General features: G+C 41.4%; 1 protein-coding gene across 1 annotated transcript in view; it reads left to right on the plus strand.

The window, feature by feature from the left end:
• syne3 (spectrin repeat containing, nuclear envelope family member 3) overlaps positions 1 to 20,101 on the plus strand; it is a 70,986-nt gene that overhangs the window by 42,046 nt on the left and 8,839 nt on the right. The window contains 9 exon segments of the mRNA XM_037796506.1: positions 521 to 664; positions 1,305 to 1,439; positions 1,606 to 1,767; positions 7,749 to 7,811; positions 7,813 to 7,922; positions 9,628 to 10,288; positions 12,608 to 12,751; positions 14,584 to 14,769; positions 16,791 to 16,841. Coding sequence (XP_037652434.1) covers positions 521 to 664; positions 1,305 to 1,439; positions 1,606 to 1,767; positions 7,749 to 7,811; positions 7,813 to 7,922; positions 9,628 to 10,288; positions 12,608 to 12,751; positions 14,584 to 14,769; positions 16,791 to 16,841 — 1,656 coding nt within the window.

Genomic DNA, 20,101 nt, shown 5'->3' on the forward strand with positions numbered 1-20,101 from the left:
CTCTCGCCTCAGCACCGACACCGCACCGGGCAGCACTGGGATATGTTTATTTCTCTAACGGGACTTTTCTGTAGTTTTCTCTTGAGCTGGAAGTTGTGTGTTCCCCGTCGTTCGGATCTGTTAGAGGCCCACAAACCTCCGGTACTGGCTGCTTTCCGTTAATTTATCCCCAGCAGGAGGAGAGGGTAAAGGAGAGAGCGAGTGAGACAGACAGTCAGTGTGTTGTGTACTTTTTAAAAGTCTAGCAGCACACAAAGTTTTTTCAATTGATTGTTTTGAAAGACCAACAAAAAGAGCTTTGCAATAGTCTAATCTTTTTGAAATAAAAAGCTCTCCAGCATCTTTATAGGATAGGAACAGCTGTACTTTGGCAATGTTTCATAAGTGATAAAAAGCTGTTTTGGTCACCATCTTTATATGCAAAGTCAAATCATGGAGGTCATACTGGCTTCAATATACAGTTCAGACATGACTGGCTGTATAACAACACACTTAATGATTCTTTTTTCCCCACTCTCAGGGCTTAATCTCAAGAACCAAGGACTTTGGGGATGCCTATGAGTTGATTCGCTCCAAGCTGGCCGCTCTCCGGGACCAACTGGTGGCAGCTGACGGCCTCCAGCCTGACATCCTGGCTAAGAAAAGCCAGTCAGACCAGTTTAGGGTGAGGTTAATCCCAGACTAGACCAGGGCCAAGTCAGAGTCAGTTGAACATGTCTACTGTGCACACTCTCATGTTGTAGCCTCCAGCAGGTTAAGCAGATGAGTTCGGATGCAACTTCTTGGAAGTCACGGTAAATAACCGCAGTGCAAAGATCATGAGTGGAGGTTTTATCATATTCTAAAAAGACACCAGTGTTGATGGAAGGGTGTTTCCACAGTTGGATCCATTACGAACAACATGATTAATGCTGTGTTTTTGATTCACTACATTTACTACACATCAAGTACACTTTGCATAACAGGCATTTGTGAAAGCATGCTGTAGTGTTGTAATGTGTTTTACTTCCTTCAGGCAGCCATTGGTTTCAGCTCATTTCAGTTCACAATGAGAATGAGTCTGAAGAGACTTGAAACTTTATCGTTATTAGTGTGAACACTGTCTGCCTTTAGTGTTGTCAAAGTGATTGATTGATTCATTCATTATAAAAGACGGTGCTGCAATATCATACTGAATATTGTAGTATCTATAGATTAGATTGTTTTTTAAACGATGCGTTGCCTGAACCGAAAGTTTACACCAAACCCGCAGTTGTGTGTTGTTGTGTTATCCCATGGCACGCTGTCCCGCTGTGTGTCCTCAGGTGATCCTGAAGGACCTGGAGGACTGTGAAGCCCACATCTCAGCGCTGGAGACTCTGGTGTCGTCCAGTCAGAGTAACAGGACCCAGTTTGAGAGGCTCTACGCTGACTGGAAACACCTGCACACAGCAGCCAGGGTAAGAGGAGAAAGAAAAGTTCTGAATCATTTCACCCACAGTTAAAGCTGCACCAATCTATTTATCATTTAGAATGAGACCTGCTGCAGATATTTTGCTAATGCATTGCAGGAATTTTCAAAATGTTTTTCCATGATTTCAGCTAATCTTTTCATTTTGTTTGCAGGTGAAGGTGAATGAGAGCGAGGGGAGCATCGCTGACCATGAGAGCTTCCACGACAGCCTGCTGAACATAGAGAAGTGGCTGATGATCATGAAGCAGAAGCTGGAGTCCTTCAACAGCCCCTCAGGACAATGGAGCGTAGAGGGCCGCCAGCTCGAAGCTCAGGTGTGTGTATTCCTCCACCTCACAATCAGCACATTTAGAGGACATTAGTCCGCCCTTATTTATTTAAGGGTTTACAATTGTGCACATTAACCCACAATAGACCCGTTTTGTCTTTTTTAGGGGGTCTAGGGGGTCTTTAGGGGGAGATAGCTGGTCAACAGTAGATGTCACATAGAAGTGATGTACATCATCTGAAAGCTGTAACCTGAAGATTAATTTGAGATGCAGCTCAGCACTGTGTGTCAAATTGTTCTAGTCATAAATAAAATAAAATAAACATGAATAAGTAAATTAATTGATCAAAAATAAATAGTGAAAGTGTATAAGGGTTTAGAACATTATGATGGCCATTCCCATGCTCTATTATGTCTCATAAGTTGTTTCAGCATTTTGGGGTTGATTTGGTGCTAAATTTAACCATTTTCTACCGCTAGAGATTTTTTTTTAAATACGTTTATTGCAAATTACTCGTGAATTATACATTCACAATATGTGCAGTATATATTTGCATTTTTTTTTCCCCTAATATTTTATACACCCACACACAGAACAGAAGAGTAAGATATAAAAATGAGTAAATAGATAACTGAGGGGAAAAAAAGATAATAAAGAGGGATACATACATATACATATCTATATACACATATACACATACATCTGCATACATACACATAGTCCATATATGCGAGCACATGCATACATATATACATATTTACATACATATTATACACATATTAACACTCTCACACATACATGCAATTAAAAAAAGCCACTGGGGAATTGATAAAATAATCAATAATCCCTCCAAAATACCACATTAAGACACCAAGACCTCAAGGAACACCAGAGAAAAATGCATGCTGTGATTTGGTAAAATCTTCTATCCTGATATAGGGCATTTCATATCTTGATAGCTATATACAGTATATCACCATATAGCATGTCTTCTGCTAGTTCGATAAATAAATAGTCTATATCAAATAGTCACATGGTAAAGCCTATTGTTGTATACTCCTGTGTGAATTAAACACTTGAGTATTAATTCTCAATGAATCAAGAACTTTAGTTCATAATTAACATAACATTTTCAACTTTCAAGTGAAATTACAGAGAGAAAAAAATGATTAAATATTTCCAGCTGTACACTGACTATGTTTACGGTGTAATCAGATTAAGACAACAGTTTGATTTAACCACACTGGGGTATTCCCCAATAATCCCCCCAATAGGAACAATATTCAGAGCAATTTGAGTTAGTATGTGCTTGTTATTATCAATTTGGACAACGTCATTGCGTATCATGATATCTCTATATAGGACTTCATCAGGATATGATTCCATTGAAAGACGATAAATTATCGCTCAGCCCTACTTGTAGTGTGGAAATCCAGCAGGGTAAACTCATGATTTCATTCAAATCACTTTGCCTCGCTTTTGATTTCATATCATTGTCACGTATTGTTCTCTGATGGCAGCTCACTGTGACCTTAACTGATGGTCCCAGTCATGAATGTTAATGGGAATACCAAGGAGTCTTTATAATTCCAATGTACATTATTACACTGACCTACCTGCCAGTCTCATCACCACTGTGGGTTAAGATTCTTCACCTCTGCATTTCATTAACTCGGAGCATTGTTACATGTGGCCGAATCTGTTTCAGGAGCTCTGCTCTTTTTAAACTATAAGAGATACCAAGATATGTAGCAGTGTGCAGAAAAGTTTCTCCAGAGTTCCTCTTTAGGAATAAAAAAACTAACACCCATCTTATCAGCCTAGAACAGACACCACGGGTGTACCAGAGAGGAGAAATCCATTCCAGTAAAATAACACTGTTGGTTCAGTGTGTTTGCCCACATTAAACAGCCGCTCCAGAGGAATACGTGTGCTTCACCACAGACAGGAAATGATGTGTTGAAGTTTGAAAGAAAAATTCATGCTCTTTCTTATCCAGCAGAGAGCGTGCGAGTGAGTGTTGCAAAGCTGCATTCGACAACCTGCGACCTGTGGCCTGAATCACAGCCGAGCCAGTATTTAACATTGTGTAGTTTACTGACAGCATGTTACCTAAACTACTGGGAGTTAACCCCTTGAATCCAATGATGTCATTGGATGCAGCCCTTTTCCTGCGGTCAGTGAGTCACTCATGAGTCATAAGTCAGTTAAAACAGAAACACACAGATGTCAAACACAACTTACTCTCTTACTTTGTGATAGCAAGTAAGTTATTTAATTGAGAATTAACGTCCATAAATTTGCTTAGAAATCATTAAAATAGGTATTCCACATTCCACTTCAGACGTTTTGCATCATAATCATTGTTTAAACTTTTCAATTCAATTCAATTCAATTTATTTTTGTATAGCGTCAAATCACAACAGAAGTTATCTCAAGACGCTTTATATATAGAGCAGGTCTTAGACCGTACACCATAGTTTTCAACCATAGTTTTCCCTTATTATCAACAGTAATCCAGGGAATGTCTCATCAACATGGCACTTCTATCCCTGGGACACTGACACTCACCTCTATCCATTCATATACACATTAAAAACCTGTGGAAATACCTTGGCACGTAGGACCGCGGTCGTGGCCAGAAGGTAGGATGCAAATAGCGAAAATCTCGCGAGATGGTTAAGGTTAGGCATTGACCTTGAATAGTTAAGTTAGGCATTGACCTTGAATGGTTGAGGTTAGGCATTGACCTTGAATAGTTAAGTTAGGCATTGACCTTGAATGGTTGAGGTTAGGCATTGACCTTGAATAGTTAAGATTACGCATTGACCATAAATGGTTAAGATTAGGCATTGACCATAAATGGTTGAGGTTAGGCATTCACCTCGAATAGTCAAGTTAGGCATTGACTTTGAATGGTTGAGGTTAGGCATTGACCTTGAATGGTTGAAGTTAGGCATTGACCTTGAATGGTTGAGGTTAGGCATTCACCTCGAATAGTTAAGTTAGGCATTGACTTTGAATGGTTGAGGTTAGGCATTGACCTTGAATAGTTAAGGTTAGGCATTGACCATAAATGGTCGAGGTTAGGCATTGACCTTGAATAGTTAAGGTTAGGCATTGACCTTGAATGGTTGAGGTCAGGCATTGACCATAAATGGTTGAGGTTAGGCATTGACCTTGAATAGTTAAGGTTAGGCATTGACCTTGAATGGTTGAGGTTAGGCATTGACCATAAATGGTTGAGGTTAGGCATTGACCTTGAATAGTTAAGGTGAGGCATTGACGATAAATAGTTGAGGTTGGGCATTGACTATTAATGGTTGAGGTTAGACACTGACCTCAAACGGTTAAGGTTAGGCATTGACCTTGAATGTTTACGGTTAGGTAGGTCGTCGGGCAGCGAGTTCTCACAAGAGCTTTTTGCAAGTTTTTTTTGCAATTTGTGGTTACGCTCTAGACATGTCGTAGGACCACAGCAAACCATGCCAGCCCTATAAATGCGAAAGTCTGACTTACTGAGTGAGTGAGTGACTGTGGGAATGATGAGGTAAAGCCATTGGACGGTTGAATGTCGTAGTTTCCCCGTTGGCCGTTGGTCTTTCAGAATGAATAGGTGCAACAATGTTTCTGCTGGTAACGTTTTGCTGTTAGCCCTTTCTCAACTAGAGACGGTGCCAGGCTTTTATTTAAAGCAGGCTTATATTAGAGACTGGCCTTTATTTCTGCCTGATAAATATATTTGTTCATATTTTACAGGGCTCCCATGCGTCCTGGAAATCAAATGGTTGTTTATGGACAAGAGTATTTTGAATAGGTTCGCTATGACCACACCCCCAAGTCACATCACATGGTAGCACAGGCAGGTTGGATGACTTTACATAACGTTGCTTTCTTCCCAACTTATTTTAAACGGTAGATTTATGTTAAATTGGTTAGCATTTTTGGTTTAGTTGCTAAAGTTGACATGCTTGTTTGCCTGCAAAGTTTCAAGGTTTGTGATTCAACTCTGGCTAGGAGCAATGGTTTCAATGGTTTGTTGGGCATGAATGAATGGGAAGCCCATGCATGTGAGTCAACGGTACTTTTTTACTTTGCTAGCATTGCCTCTTCAAACGCAATGCTGCGTTGATGTTTTTAGGTAAAATGGACCATAACATGACATGAAATGTTTAACTTTTGTAGTGGTACAGTGGGTGTGATTAGCCGCGTTAAAGACTCCACTTAATATAATTATACGGCTAACATATGGTGTGATAAACTGATAAGAGTCGGTGGCAATTAATAATCCTTGCAAACTCGACTCTAACTTTAAATCAATTTGTCATAATTTCTAAGCATGTAAGAAATGATTTCATAGATAAGTTACAGCCATAACTTCTAGCACGTCTTTTAAATCAGACTTCCACAGAGAGAAACATATTGGTGTATGGCGCGAGCCCTGTTTGTCATAGCATCCAGATCATCACTGGAAATGTCCTGGAAGATTCCTGGAAAAGTCCTGGAAAATGATCTCTAGAAAAGAGTGGGAGCCCTGTTTTAGTATGAAGCACCCTTCTTTTCTTTGTTAAAGCATCATGCTGTTAATGCTATCTCAATACTTTCTGTATCTGTTTAAAAGCTCCGTAGCATTTCAGTGAACATAATCCCTTCATTTCCCCTGACAAGGCCTTTATTGTAAAACAGACTTTCACAGTTCCCATACTGTACTTCAGATGTAGCTACTGCCATCTTGTGGCACTTGTACATTACTACAAATACAGTTGGCTGGGGCATTAACACACATACACCCACAGTGACTGAAATAGGACAATATTGTGGCGGCTGTGGCTCAGATATAGAGTGGGTCACCCAGCCCCAACTCCTCTAGTCCACATGTCCACATGTCGAAGTGTCCTTGAGCAAGATGCTGAACCCCAAATTAATCCTGAAAGCTGAGTCATCGGTGTGTGAATGAGTGTTTAGATTAGATCCTGATGGGCATGTTGACACCTTGTATGGCAGCCTCTGCCATCAGTGTATGAATGCGTGTGTGAATGGGTGAATGCTGACGTGTAGTGTAAAGCACTTTGAGTGGTCGGAATACTAGAAAGGAGCTCTATAAATGCAAGTCCATTAACCATTTACCAATATCACTGTAGGTGAGTAATCCAGATGGGGTACAGTTGGGCTCATTGGATCCACAAGAGCCTCAGCTTTACAGTGAGACCCAATTTGTGCTTCTGTGGAGTTTGTGTTGAAGTCTGAGTTTTGGTGGTGAATGGTCGTTTGTTGGAGTTATCCATTTCTAACCAAGCATTAGCTATGGCTGCACACTGTTAGCCCTGTAGCGGAGCTGAAAATAAAGGCACTCTTCTTCACATTAAAAAGCAGACTATAGACTGATAGAGGAAACCCAGAAAGTTGCGTGAGGTCTCATTTTTAGGCTAGGTTACAACCTGTTAACACATTGGCAAAAACAAATGAGTAAAAGACATTTATAGGTGTAAAAACTTACATACAGTCCCTTTCTACTGCTGTTCTGCAGATGGCTGCTAGATATTGGCACCACAACAATAGTAAAAAAAAAAAATATTGAGATTTTAGGGTTAAGTAGTTTATTTTTTTTTCTTATTGTTTTGGCAGCGATTTTGCCGTGAAGGTTTAACTTCAAACCAATCTTCAAACCCAAATGTGTGTGAAGCCATCTACTGTCTGCTATTGGCTGGGCTTTGGAGCTAAATTCTGTTTGTTGTTGCCTAGTTAATGGACAAACATGTGTACCTCACTAAAGCAGAGCTGTTATCTCTCCAACAGCTGGACTGACAGACAGACATATGACATACAGTGTAGGTGTGTTGAGATTATTGAACATAAACTACCTGTACAAGGATGCAAAGTGTCACACCGTATGAAGTTCACTATCACAGATGAACTTCTTGGCGGCTGCATCAGGATTGCTGCGTGACTGCTGAGCCTCCATAGCGTTTGACCTCCTCTCTCTGACCACCATGTTTATTAACGTGCTCCATTGTCTTTGTCCACAGAGAGCTCTGGGAGAGTTCCCAGAGAAGGAGCTTCAGCTGCAGCAGATGGAGGTCCAGGGTCAGGGGGGTTTTGGAGAGGACTTCAGAAGAGGGACAGGTCCACATTCTGCGGGACATTAAGCGCCTACGAGAGTCCTGGTTGGCCCTGTACAATATGAGTCTCAATCTTCACAGGTACATGAAACAATAGGAGAATAAGTATTTTTAGTTTGGTTTGCTTGGTGTGTGGTAGGCAAGACTATCACAGAACAACTCTTAGCCCAGTTTCACTGGTCCCGGGGTCTCCAACCTTTTTTCCTCCGAGAGCTATTCATAGCACCAAGTTGTACATCAACAATAGTAGACGTAAAATCTGTCTTACTCTTATGGTCCTTTAATAATGTTTCAGCCACCACAGTCATCGCCTCTATTACAGTCCCGCCATAGGCAAAGCTTTTTGTGATTCATTAGGATGTGCGCCGCTAAACAAAGCCTCTGTTGCTGCGTTGGCCTTCGTCAGTTGGGAAAAACAAAGACTGTTGTCTTTTAAGTAGGGCTGTCAAAATTAACGCGATAATAACTCACGCCACTATTTCTTCAACGCGTTAACGCAATTTACGGTTTTTAGGTTGTAGAGGCTCAGTTTTAAAGCTAGAGAGAAGATACTGGTATCATATGAAACTAGAAAACCTGAGGTCAGAGGGGTCCCTTCACCTCGGACCTCCAGATCAGTGAATGTAAATGGGTTCTATGGGTACCCACGAGTCTCCCCTTTACAGACATAACCCCTTTATGATAACCACATGCAGTTTGGGGCAAGTCATAGTCAACATAGTCTGGACAATATCTGTCATTGTTTTGTGTTGTTAATTGATTTACAATAATAAATATATACATACATTTGCATAAAGCAGCATATTTGTCCACTCCCATGTTGATAAGAGGATTAAATACTTGACAAATCTCCCTTTAAGGTACATTTTGAACACATAAAACATGTGCAATTAATCGCGATAAACTATGGACAATCATGCGATTAATAGCGATTGACAGCCCTAATATTGATATGAAACATATCATTTCTAAGATTCAAAAATGTGTATGTAATATAAAGACAACAGCTTGGCTCGGGAGTGATCCATGCCTTAACATGTGTCTTTTCATTTATTCTAATGTCTTGAGCATTCAGTTTTACATTCAACACCCTAAGTGTTGTCTCAGAAGAAATAACAGCAATTTATATTTATAATTTATTTATAATAATAATATATTTATTATTGTAAATCAATTAACAACACAAAACAATGACAGATATTGTCCAGAAACCCTCACAAGTACTGCATTTAGCAGAAAACAATATGCTCCAATCATAACATGGCAAACTGCAGCCCAACAGGCAACAACAGCTGTCAGTGTGTCAGTGTGCTGACTTGACTATGACTTGTCCCAAACTGCATGTGATTATCATAAAGTGGGCATGTCTGTAAAGGGGAGACTCGTGGGTACCCATAGAACCCATTTACATTCACTGATCTGGAGGTCAGAGGTCAAGGGACCCCTTTGAAAATGACCATGCCAGTTTTTCCTCCCCAACATTTAGCATAAGTTTGGTGCGTTATTTACTGTAGCCTCTTTCCTGACAAACTAGTATAACACGATGCCAGTATCTCCACTCTAGCTTTAAAACTGAGCCCACTACAACCTAGGAATCACAAGTTGCGTTAATGCGTTAAAGAAATTAGTGGCGTTAAAACTCATTTGCGTTAACTTTGACAGCCCTAATCAATACTGAATTTAAGGAGCGTTGCTTCTCTGTTGTTCAACAGTCTCTTCCTGTGGTTGTGGTGCATTAGACTTCCAGGTGAGTTATTACTTAACCTCTCTCTTGTGTCCCTCCCAGGCTGCTGAACAGCTCCACAGAGCAGACAGAGTCTGACTCATGGAGCGTTGGAGGCCTGTTTGTAGACCGCACATCCCTAACAACAGAGCTCAGTCTGGGGGAGGGAGACAGTCAGGGCAGGGCAGGAGGCTCCAGGAGCCAGAGAGGCCAACAACAAGACAAGCCAGCTGAGCTGTATGGAGCCGTGGCTAGCTCTGGGCCTGGAAGAGGAGCAAGCCTGGAGGGAGAGGCAGGAGAGGGGGTGATGACGGGGCAGGGTGGTTGGATACAGGGCCAGGGTGAAGGTCACCTCATTCTGGCTGGACAAGACGATAAACATCTCAGCCCATCAAGGACAGACAAGGACAGTGGACGCTCCTTTAAAGGAGACAAAGTAGATTCCTCTGCTTGGAGTTTTTTCAGCGGAGCAGGCCAGAAAGGTCCCAAAGACTCCACCGTGGATGGAAGCCCAGACAGTGATAAATCAACAGGGGGCGGCAGCAGAGACAGAGGGGGAACAGCATTAACCACAAAGGTCAGCTATGGTGAGGGGCGAACAACGAGCTCTGGTGAAGGCAGCATGGAGGCAGGGGAAGGCCTGAGTCCAGAAGGAGGAGGAGCGTTCATGCTGTTCAGAAGGGACCCGACCAAGCAAACATCAACAACAACGCAACTCACTATGGTATTGTTGTGCAGTGTTCATACTTCCTGCCCCTTGGTTTACTTTGTAGAGTAGATGTGGACCGAGTCAGGTGTTCAGGTGTTTTTCTCTGTAAAGTTTACTTTCAATCCTAAACTCAATGTTCCTCTACTCAGAAACACAGGAATACTAAAAGGTTATGGCTCTCCTTCCTTAAAGGAATAGTTGGGGTGTTTTGTATTGAGCTTGTATGAGGTCCTTATCCATAGTCAGTGTATTACCTACAGTAGATGGTGGTCAGCACACCCCCATTTTGAAGAAACAGACGCAATGTACTGATGTGGACAGGGGAAGCAACAAAACTGACTTTAGACACATGAAAGAAAGGCTCACCTAAAAAAATCAGTTCATGTGTATGCTCTATTTAGAATATTTTCACCGCTTCACCTTCTGACGGAGAACTGAAGCCGCTGTATCCATCTATGCTCTCGCCAAACCCACCAGTTTGTTTGTGTTAGTGTGTGACTTTGGTGAATCCGAATCAACCAAAGTCACACAATGACACAAACAAACTAACTGATGGAGGTAGTGGTAGACCGGTGTAACGGGAGGTCTTTCTTCTGTTTACTTCCTCCATACACAGTTCATAACGGCCCCATTGGCGCAGTTTTGTACCGCTGATGACGTTGGCAGCCAGATTGTAAACGGCTGACGGTTAACGTTAACGGTTAACACTCCAACAAACCACAGACAGCTCCGATGACGCTTCAAGATGGATTTATTTGCTTACAAGCACTTCGGGACACCCGTTCTCCTGGGAGATACAAGCCCGTTCTCTTTGATTATACATTATACATTATACATAGACTGAGGGTCTGACTTGTTCCCTCAGTGATGAGCTTTTATAGCTATCGTTACCTTGGATACAGTAGTATTAAATATAAAATATAAAATAACTGCATAAAAATATGAAAATAACACAAATATGTGCACCTAACGACTATCACATGAAAGTAAAATTGCTAGTAACAATAGTAACAATTTGTTAAAGCTGAAATTGTGTATCTAATGAAACATGCAAGAGGCATATGTTACACCAGCAACTCCCGTGTTCTGAGAGGTCAAATTACTGTTTTTTTTCAATGGAGTCTGGTGGCTTTGAAGACAGCATAGATATCCGCTTCAGTTCCCCGAGAGAAACAAAGACTGTATAGCTGTCACGGCAAGGTAAAGCGGTGAAAATATTCTAAATACAGCGTACACTTAAACTAAAATAGATTTTTTTTTAGGGGAGTCTTTCTTTTAGGCGTTTTGCTGCTGCCCCCGTCCATAGCAGTACATTGCTTTGCTCCCGTGACTATGGATAAGTACCTCATACAACCCTACTTCAAAACACCTGAACTATCCCTTTAATGTAGTGGTAAACACTATAATACCCATGACTATTACATGCTGTTGCAAAGCACCTTAGCAGAACTGAATCACTGAATTCATCCCAAACTGATCCAGATTCAAGCTGCTGAAACTATTTCATGATGGCAATGCTCTCTTTTATTCAACAAACCAGAATTTTTCAGCACAGTGGTTTATTGTTTGTACTGATAATTCAACAAAAAGGATTTTCTTTCCCATGTCAGATGTGGGAAACATCCAACCTATCCTGTAAAATTTACTACGAGGATAAAAAGTGAATAAAAAACCCTTGCTGCCTGTCAAGGTAGAATCACAGATCACCTTTCTTCATGGCCGATACTGTGCAGAAAGTCTTCAACAATGTTGACAAAAAGAGAACGTTTGACCATGAAACTGCTCAAACTGCAAGACAGCTGAGCAGAATTTCTGAGCTGCCAGTAATCCATCCAATCATACAGCCAGAGAAGTGAGACATCACAAATTAGACATTGAACGACAGCTGATCTGGCTCAAAAATCTCGATCTCAGCTCGAAAGTGCTAATGAGGGTAGAATTAGTCCAAAAAAGGCAGAATAAAGTTAATTGAGAGCTTAGCATTCACTCCAGGGATGCATGCAGGTGTTCAGACATCAGTCTTGAGATGTTTATTCTGTCATCTTTCCAGTTTCAGTTGTAGCTCTGAATGGCTGTAATCACCTTTGCCCATTTTGCACTTGTCTGGCAGAAGAATTGTCCTTGAAATGAAATCAATAGAAAAACAGAGAAGCACAAAAGCTGTGTTGACAGATGAGTGCTGTGTTCCAGCTTTTCTCACTGATGGTTTTGTTAACAGTCCACACATCAGCCGAGTATCCACACTCCAAACTCAGAAAGGGCACAAAATGACTGTTTACTTGTCGATAGTGTGTGCTGTGCAAGAGTTTTCTGAGTTGTTTGGGGGTCTTACAGGGGGGCACAGGAGAGTACAAATCCAGGAGGAGGGAGTTCGAGGCCTGGCTGTCCAAAGAGAATGAACTCCTCTCAGGGATCTGCAGCACTAAGGGAGCAACATTCAGCGCCAAAGAACTCAAGATCCGACAGGAAACACTCAAGGTGAACTTCTGTTGACATTAAATCATTTTCAAGACATGTTAAGACTGTACGCTGTTCACCAGCTTTTTGTTACGTACTAAGTATGTATATGGTTGTAACCTTGACATACGAGCAGATGGATCACAGGTTATTGTTACTGATGACTTATTGACTCCTGACTTATTGTTATTTTGACAAGTTTGTATGCATGTATTTCTTGTTGTTTTATAGACACATCTAATAATTACTTTGCAACCTTGGCTGAACCTGAGCGTTTGCAATACCTTAATAAATGAAGGTTTACCTCTGCCATCATTCCCCCGTCTTCAGTGTGTTGGATAACAGTGGATCATTGACCCAACACAATGGCCAATTCAACACGTTCTCCCAACTCGCCAAATACTGACGCTTTGTCAGTGGCCCTACGCTTCAAACTGTGATGCTCTAGTTACTCCTCTAGTGTCAGTTTTGGACGTGTCAGGGACGGCATGTCAGTTTCCTCTCGTTTCATGCATAGTGTCTTTTCAAAATAGACTTCCGTGTTCACAGGAAACACAGTTTCCACTCGTTACATGCATAGTGTCTTTTCAAAATAAACTTCCGTGTTCACAGGGAACACAGTTTCCACTCGTTACATGCATGGTGTCTTTTCAAAATAAACTTCCGTGTTCACAGGAAACAGTTTCCACTCGTTACATGCATAGTGTCTTTTCAAAATAAACTTCCGTGTTCACAGGAAACACAGTTTCCACTCGTTACATGCATACAATCTCTTTTAAAAATATAATTCCAACGTAGGTTTACTTCGTTTTTATTTTTACTTACACAACACATGTACTTTGTTAGGCTTAGGAAATTGTGGTTTTGACTTAAAATAAGTATATTTGTTAAGCAAAATAAGTTCACGTAATCTACATAAGATACGTAATAAAACTACGGTAAATAAGTGAACGTTGACTTGGTTTCACACAGGACACGAACAGCGTTGTCCTGGGTGAAAGTCCTGTGTTTGTTTGACCCATCCATCCAAGCCTCCCACCCGCCCTACATAGACTTTGTCGCTCTTTATACTACATCAGTTGCTCTGAGGTGGATGGGTGCCCCCGTGTGTTGGTATCAGACGTCGAGGGACACTGACTAAGCGTCGGTATTTTACGAGTTGGGAGTGAGAACGGGTCAGACTAATGCAAGATGGATAGCAATGGATTGACATGGACTATTGATTAAGTATTGAATTTAAAATATTGATTAACTGGGCATACTGGGCAATATGGATGCACATCTATCAGTAAATATTAACAATCATGTACTCAGCCAAGCCACAGAATAAATAGTATTTTATGTTTGACCATGTATAAAAGGTAATCTGAGGGAGCCTTATGTTCCCGGTAGACAGTGGTGGAAACTTGAGTGAGAGTTGGAGAGAGGAGTGCCGGTGTTGTCAGAGTCTGTTGTGTTGGAGGACAGAAAGTGTAGCTTAGTGTTATCTCAAAGATTTTCAATGTCATGGCTGAGTATTTCGATGATTTCAGAACGAGACTTGGTTAGAAACAACACCCGTTTAGCAGCTGCCGGTTACAGTGCTCTCCCTCAATACTGGACCAATTTCAGAATTGATTGTCTCCACTAGTCACTTAGACACAAAAGCATGGGATGATAGGGTTGAAAAATACCAAAGTCCCCCTTTAACTTTCAGTAAACTGATGTAATGTTTAGCCTCATTAAGCTGACTCTATAAAAGCCCTTGACCTCTTCTGGTAAATGTTTCAGTTCTATTGCACCTTATGTTGCTTTTCATTCCAACTCTGTTCTAGTCCAGTATACCTGAAACTCTCTGCTGTGTGCCGGTACAGGCTCTGAGGTCAAGACTGGCCTGGGGTCAGGTGCAGTTCCAGCTGTTGCTCCAGGAGAGTCAGAGCAGTGAGGCTGGTTCTGGACCAGCAGAAGATGTGAGTCTGGAGGAACTTCGCTACCGCTGGATGCTCTTCAAGTCCAAACTGAAGGATGTGGGAGACATCAGGGCCAGGGCCAGTGCCAAGGTGAGAGGCCATTGTTGAGTCAAAGCTGCCTAGAGACAATTCCTTTTTAAGGCTTTCTGTGTGTGTGTCCGCTGAAGGCCAGCTCCATTTGTTGCCTTTGTACTGTAGTCAACACCAAACCCATAAAGTGCGCTATACTTTCTTTAGATTTAGTCACAAATGCTCACATTGTCTTTCCTGTTAATTGGTTTGATTCAGCTTCTGTTCCTGGGAGTCTTTGTGTTTGTCTGACTATGTTTTGAGATTCCATCAACAACCTGTCTGTGACATCAGTGCACTATCAGTCAGATTCAGGCCATTCACAAACAAGTGTTAGCTTTCAACCAAATTCATGCCAAAACATAAATAGAAAGACACATTTCTTCCATATGTTTTTGGCTGGACTGCAGAGGGCTGGCACTGTCTGACTGACTGATGAAGCTACATGATTGGTCGGCCAAGTGTTGGAGTTTTCTCATTGGCCGTTGCTCTTTCAAAATGAAAAGGTGGTGATAAAGGCAAATACAGATCTTACTGTTCTGATTGCATAAAAAGGTAAACCTTTTTTTAATCCGATTTTATGCATTATTATTTTATGCAATATATCGCCTTTCTTACAGTATCGCAATATATCGCAATATATTGAATAGGGATGTGCATTCCAAGCAAAAATACTACTCGAAAATCATTGGGAATTAGTCGATTATTATTCGAATAAACGTTTTTTTTATAATTTAACGACTATTCGAAAAATCGAAAATCATGACCCATCCCTAATATTGAATCATAACCCCAGTATCGTGATGCGTTTCATATCACCAGATTATTGCCAATACACAGCCCTATAATTACTGTATATGCCAATATTAAATCAATTCCATTGCACAAAAATCGCATGCCAATAAATATTAGGTTAGATATTATACAATATTTGCCCAATTTAATGTGACTTTGTATAAACCACGCCTTCCACACTTCCAGTCTTCTATCTGAATACAGAAGAGATGATGATGTTGGTTGAACAGATACAGATAATGTTAATAGATAATGATGTCTCTGTATATCTCTAGAGGCATATGTCTTTATCATTAGGGATGCACCAATCCAACTGTTTCTCTCCTGGCATCACGTGAACCATAAAGAGTAAAGTTTGCAAAGAAAAAGAAATGTTGAAAAAGAGAACAATATGCATTGACTTTCCTTCAGTTCAACACTAAACCTGTGAGTTCATACTACAGCTGCATGACCAATCAACAGCTGGATCAGAGCCTCCGTCTGGTAGTCTGCACCTTCTGTTCCCAGGTTCAGGCTCTGGTTCTCCCACATGCTGATGTGTTGATTGTAGGAAGTTTTTGTCAGTTCAAAAAATGTAAAGCAAAGTTTATGACATTGTGAGATGATTTACTGACGTCCTATGAAATTGTGTACTGGATTATTTTTGCCTTTAATAACTGTAGACGAGAGGGGAATCATGCATTCATGAGCTTGGGTCCCTGGGACACTGCATTGTGGATCCCAGAATAAAAGAGTTCAGAAGGCCTAGTATAGGTCATAATAGACAGGTTTCTGTGAGCCGAAACACTGAAACAGAAAATAATATTAAATCTCGAGTGCAGATGGAACTGTGCTTGATTTAGGAAATTATCTATTCATGTTGTATGTCAGGGTCCTGCATTAACTGATGTGATGTGGGATCCCCGTTTAAGTGCACTGTTGTTTGTTCACCACAAGGTGTCAGTGTAACATTATTTAGAGCACTGCTTTTACTGTCACAGTTAAAGTTCCCTGTCATTCACACATCTGCAAAGTAGCTGCTGCTCAGTAGACAGATTTACAGCAGACTGCTCTCCAGATGTGGTGAAAACAAAAGTATTCACAATCTCATATGATGATGATAAGAACACCCAACTGGGGTGTTCAACATGACAACAGTGTGGTGCTGCATGAGTCAGTAGTCAGTAATGTGGTTTGAATTTAGCATGATGACCCAGTGCACAAGGTTAGGGTGTGTAACTCTGTCAACATTGTGATTATCTCTGCAGAGAGTCCAAGCCAAACAAGAGGAGCCGGCCATCGCAGCAAAGGTGCAGAAGGTAACTTTTAAAAAGATGAGTTAACATAACTGGACAGCACAAATGTGGCATGATGCTCCACCAACTAAAAGTAGTAGCTGTGGTGGATAAGAGCAGCAATACATTACACACTCCACACATGATGATAGAGGCAGCTCATACTGCTGCATTTCACTATTATTTATCGGTCTATTTGTCTGATTAATCTATTTAGACTATAACATGTGAGAAAATAGTGAAATGCCCTTCACAATTTCCAAGAGCCCAAGCTGATGTCTTCAAGCGTCATATGTCCAACCAACAGTCCAAAACCCAAAGATACTCAGTTTACACTGATATATACAGTGTGTATGAGAGAAGAGCAACACGTCCTCACAAACCAGTGAATGCTTGACATTTTGCTTGAGAAATTATATCATAATTAGGGCTGTCAATCGATTAAAATATTTAATCGCGATTAATCGCATGATTGTCCGTAGTTTATCGCGATTAATTGCACATTTTCTATCCGTTCAAAATGTACCTTTAAAGGGAGATTTGTCAGGTATTTAATCCTCTTATCAACATGGGAGTGGACAAATATGCTGTTTTATGCAAATGTATGTATATATTTATTATTGTAAATCAATTAACAACACAAAACAATGACAGATATTGTCCAGAAACCCTCACAGGTACTGCATTTAGCATAAAGCAATATGCTCAAATCATAACATGGCAAACTGCAGCCCAACAGGCAACAACAGCTGTCAGTGTGTCAGCGTGCTGACTTGACTATGATTTGCCCCAAACTGCATGTGATTATCATAAAGTGGGCATGTCTGTAAAGGGGAGACTCGTTGGTACCCATAGAACCCATTTACATTCACACATCTGGAGGTCAGAGGTCAACGGACCCCTTTGAAAATGGACATGACAGTTTTTCCTTTTAAAATTTAGCATAAGTTGGGCGCCTGGGTTAGTTCAGTTGGTAGAGCGGGCGTCCATGTATCAAGGCTTGGTCCTGACCGCGGCGGCCCGGGTTCGAATCCGGCCTGTGGCCCTTTCCGCATCCACTCTCTCTCTCCCCCCTTTCAAGACTCTATCCACTGTCCTGTCAATAAAAATGGAAAATGCCCCCAAAAAAATAACTTTTAAAAAAAAAAAAAAAATTTAGCGTAAGTTTAGAGCGTTATTTAACCGCATGTGGCTACGCTGTTCAGACTCAGACTCCAACACAAACTACAGTGAAGCACCAAAACCTCTTGGTTGTATCTAGTGAAGCCCGTCTGTTAAACAGTGTTGGCCGCAGTCAGAGGACGCGGGGGAGACCGTAGCTTTGGTCTCCAGGGCCAGAGTCTCTGCTGTACTCTGCTCCTCTGCTTGCCTTCACTCACACACCGTGCTCGTTCTCGCTCCACCTCTCACATGCATGCGCGCACACTCCACACTGCAGAAGAGTTAGTTTAGCTCTGAGAATAACAGAGGTGTCCCGTGTCTTGTGAAGTGAGGGGGCTCCGCAGAGAGAAACGTTATCGTCTCCCCTGTTCCCTCCGGCCGCAGTCGGGAGGCTGAGGTAGGAAAAGCCAACACTAGGATCAGCATTGATTCATGGAGAGACCTTCGTCTGGTCAGATAACATTACTGCCAAGCAGCTGAAATATAGAGTGATATTGTGCTTTTAGCTGACGTGTGTCGCCTCACTGTTTTGATCGATGCTCAGTCATGTCTATGTAGAGCGAGCACAAGCGTGAACCCGACGCTGACTTTCGTTGACTTAATGGCCAAAGGTGTCGCTGTTAACAGGACATTTCTGATTCTTACAAACAGTCCCTTTTAACTTTGACAGCCTTAATCATAATATAAAAGTAGTAATTTTTTGTCTAATTTCTTAATCAACTGATTGCTTCAGCACTAGTTTTAGACATATTAACCCACAAACTGGAGACCTGCACCAATGCAACAGGATCCTACCTGACCGACTCCAAAACGATGCCTTGCTGCTGCTGCTTTTTTCTTAATACAGCTTCCTCAGATAACCGTGCTAAAAAGCTATTTTAAAACTGACAAAGATTTTTCTTAGTGAGCCTCATTGCGCTAAGGTATTTTATTTTTTCCATTGAACCTGTTGTGCTAAGGGCTTAATGCTGTTAACATGTCCGAGGAGTATTATGGTACGTGTCCACAGGGGCGTTGATGCCACTTGCCATCATTGGACGCTTGATGGCATGCCACTAGGCACCAGGCACGTAATAGGACGAATGCTTTCACTCGTGGGCTGCTGCTCCCAGCTTTCAAACAGGAACCAACATGGCGGTTTCTTCTCTTATATTACGAAAGTAGTTCACCGAAATATGTTTCTGAAAACATTTGAGGCGATAAATAAGCCATGCAGTTGCTGAATCTGTCTTTATTTTAAATCAACAACAGTTAGTTTGAAAGGTTTTCGGGAGTTTCTTATTGAAATTTCCCAGAGGTCTTTGGGTTGTAGAAAGCCCAAAGACCTTAGCAGTTCCTTATGACTTTACCAGATGAATTGATGTGCAGGAACAACTCTGAATTTAAGTTCCTTATAACCTGACCTGACCACCCAGGACTGGCATCAAGTCAAGCATATGAAACCAACCCACCATTCATTTAGTAAGCAGTGAGCAGATTAAAGCATGCCCTCCCCCTCCGGCCACCCTGTTGACCCCCTGAGACACCCCAGCTGAAAAGCCCTCCAAACATTCCTGTATCTTTTCACACGGCTTTCCTTCAGCCTTTACCTTCACGAGAGGGGGGGGGTTGTTGAGTCACTGCATTGTTTTCCGCTTTTCTAGTGCCATGTAACAAACAACACCCACCATTTAGCAGTTCCTTATGACTTTACCAGATGAATTGATGTGCAGGAACAACTCTGAATTTAAGTTCCTTATAATTCTTTGAGTCTTGTGAATCAAGACACAATGTGTATTCATCTTAGAGTGACAGGCGTCTTTGTTTGCATGTCAGCTCAACAGTGTACATCCTGTCTGCTTTGCTTCTGTTGGGCTTCATGTCTCTAAGCTGTCAAACCCTCTAATAGCTGTGTAGTGCAGTCCCAAGGAAGTTTCAGCCCCATCTACTGTTTTCACTTAGCTTAGTGTTTACTTGTCCTTTTTCTAGCACTCATCTGCCAGTATTCCAATGCTGGGTTACTCCTCTATTGACTTACTGATGCACTGAAAGTTAGTCTTTATTTGAACAAGTAACAAAGCAATAAAATAATAACTCATTAACATTTTTCAAAATGAGCATGCCTTACTTGCGCCCATCTGTGT

Source organism: Sebastes umbrosus, chromosome 16, assembly GCF_015220745.1.
Source record: "Sebastes umbrosus isolate fSebUmb1 chromosome 16, fSebUmb1.pri, whole genome shotgun sequence".
Taxonomy (NCBI): domain Eukaryota; kingdom Metazoa; phylum Chordata; class Actinopteri; order Perciformes; family Sebastidae; genus Sebastes; species Sebastes umbrosus.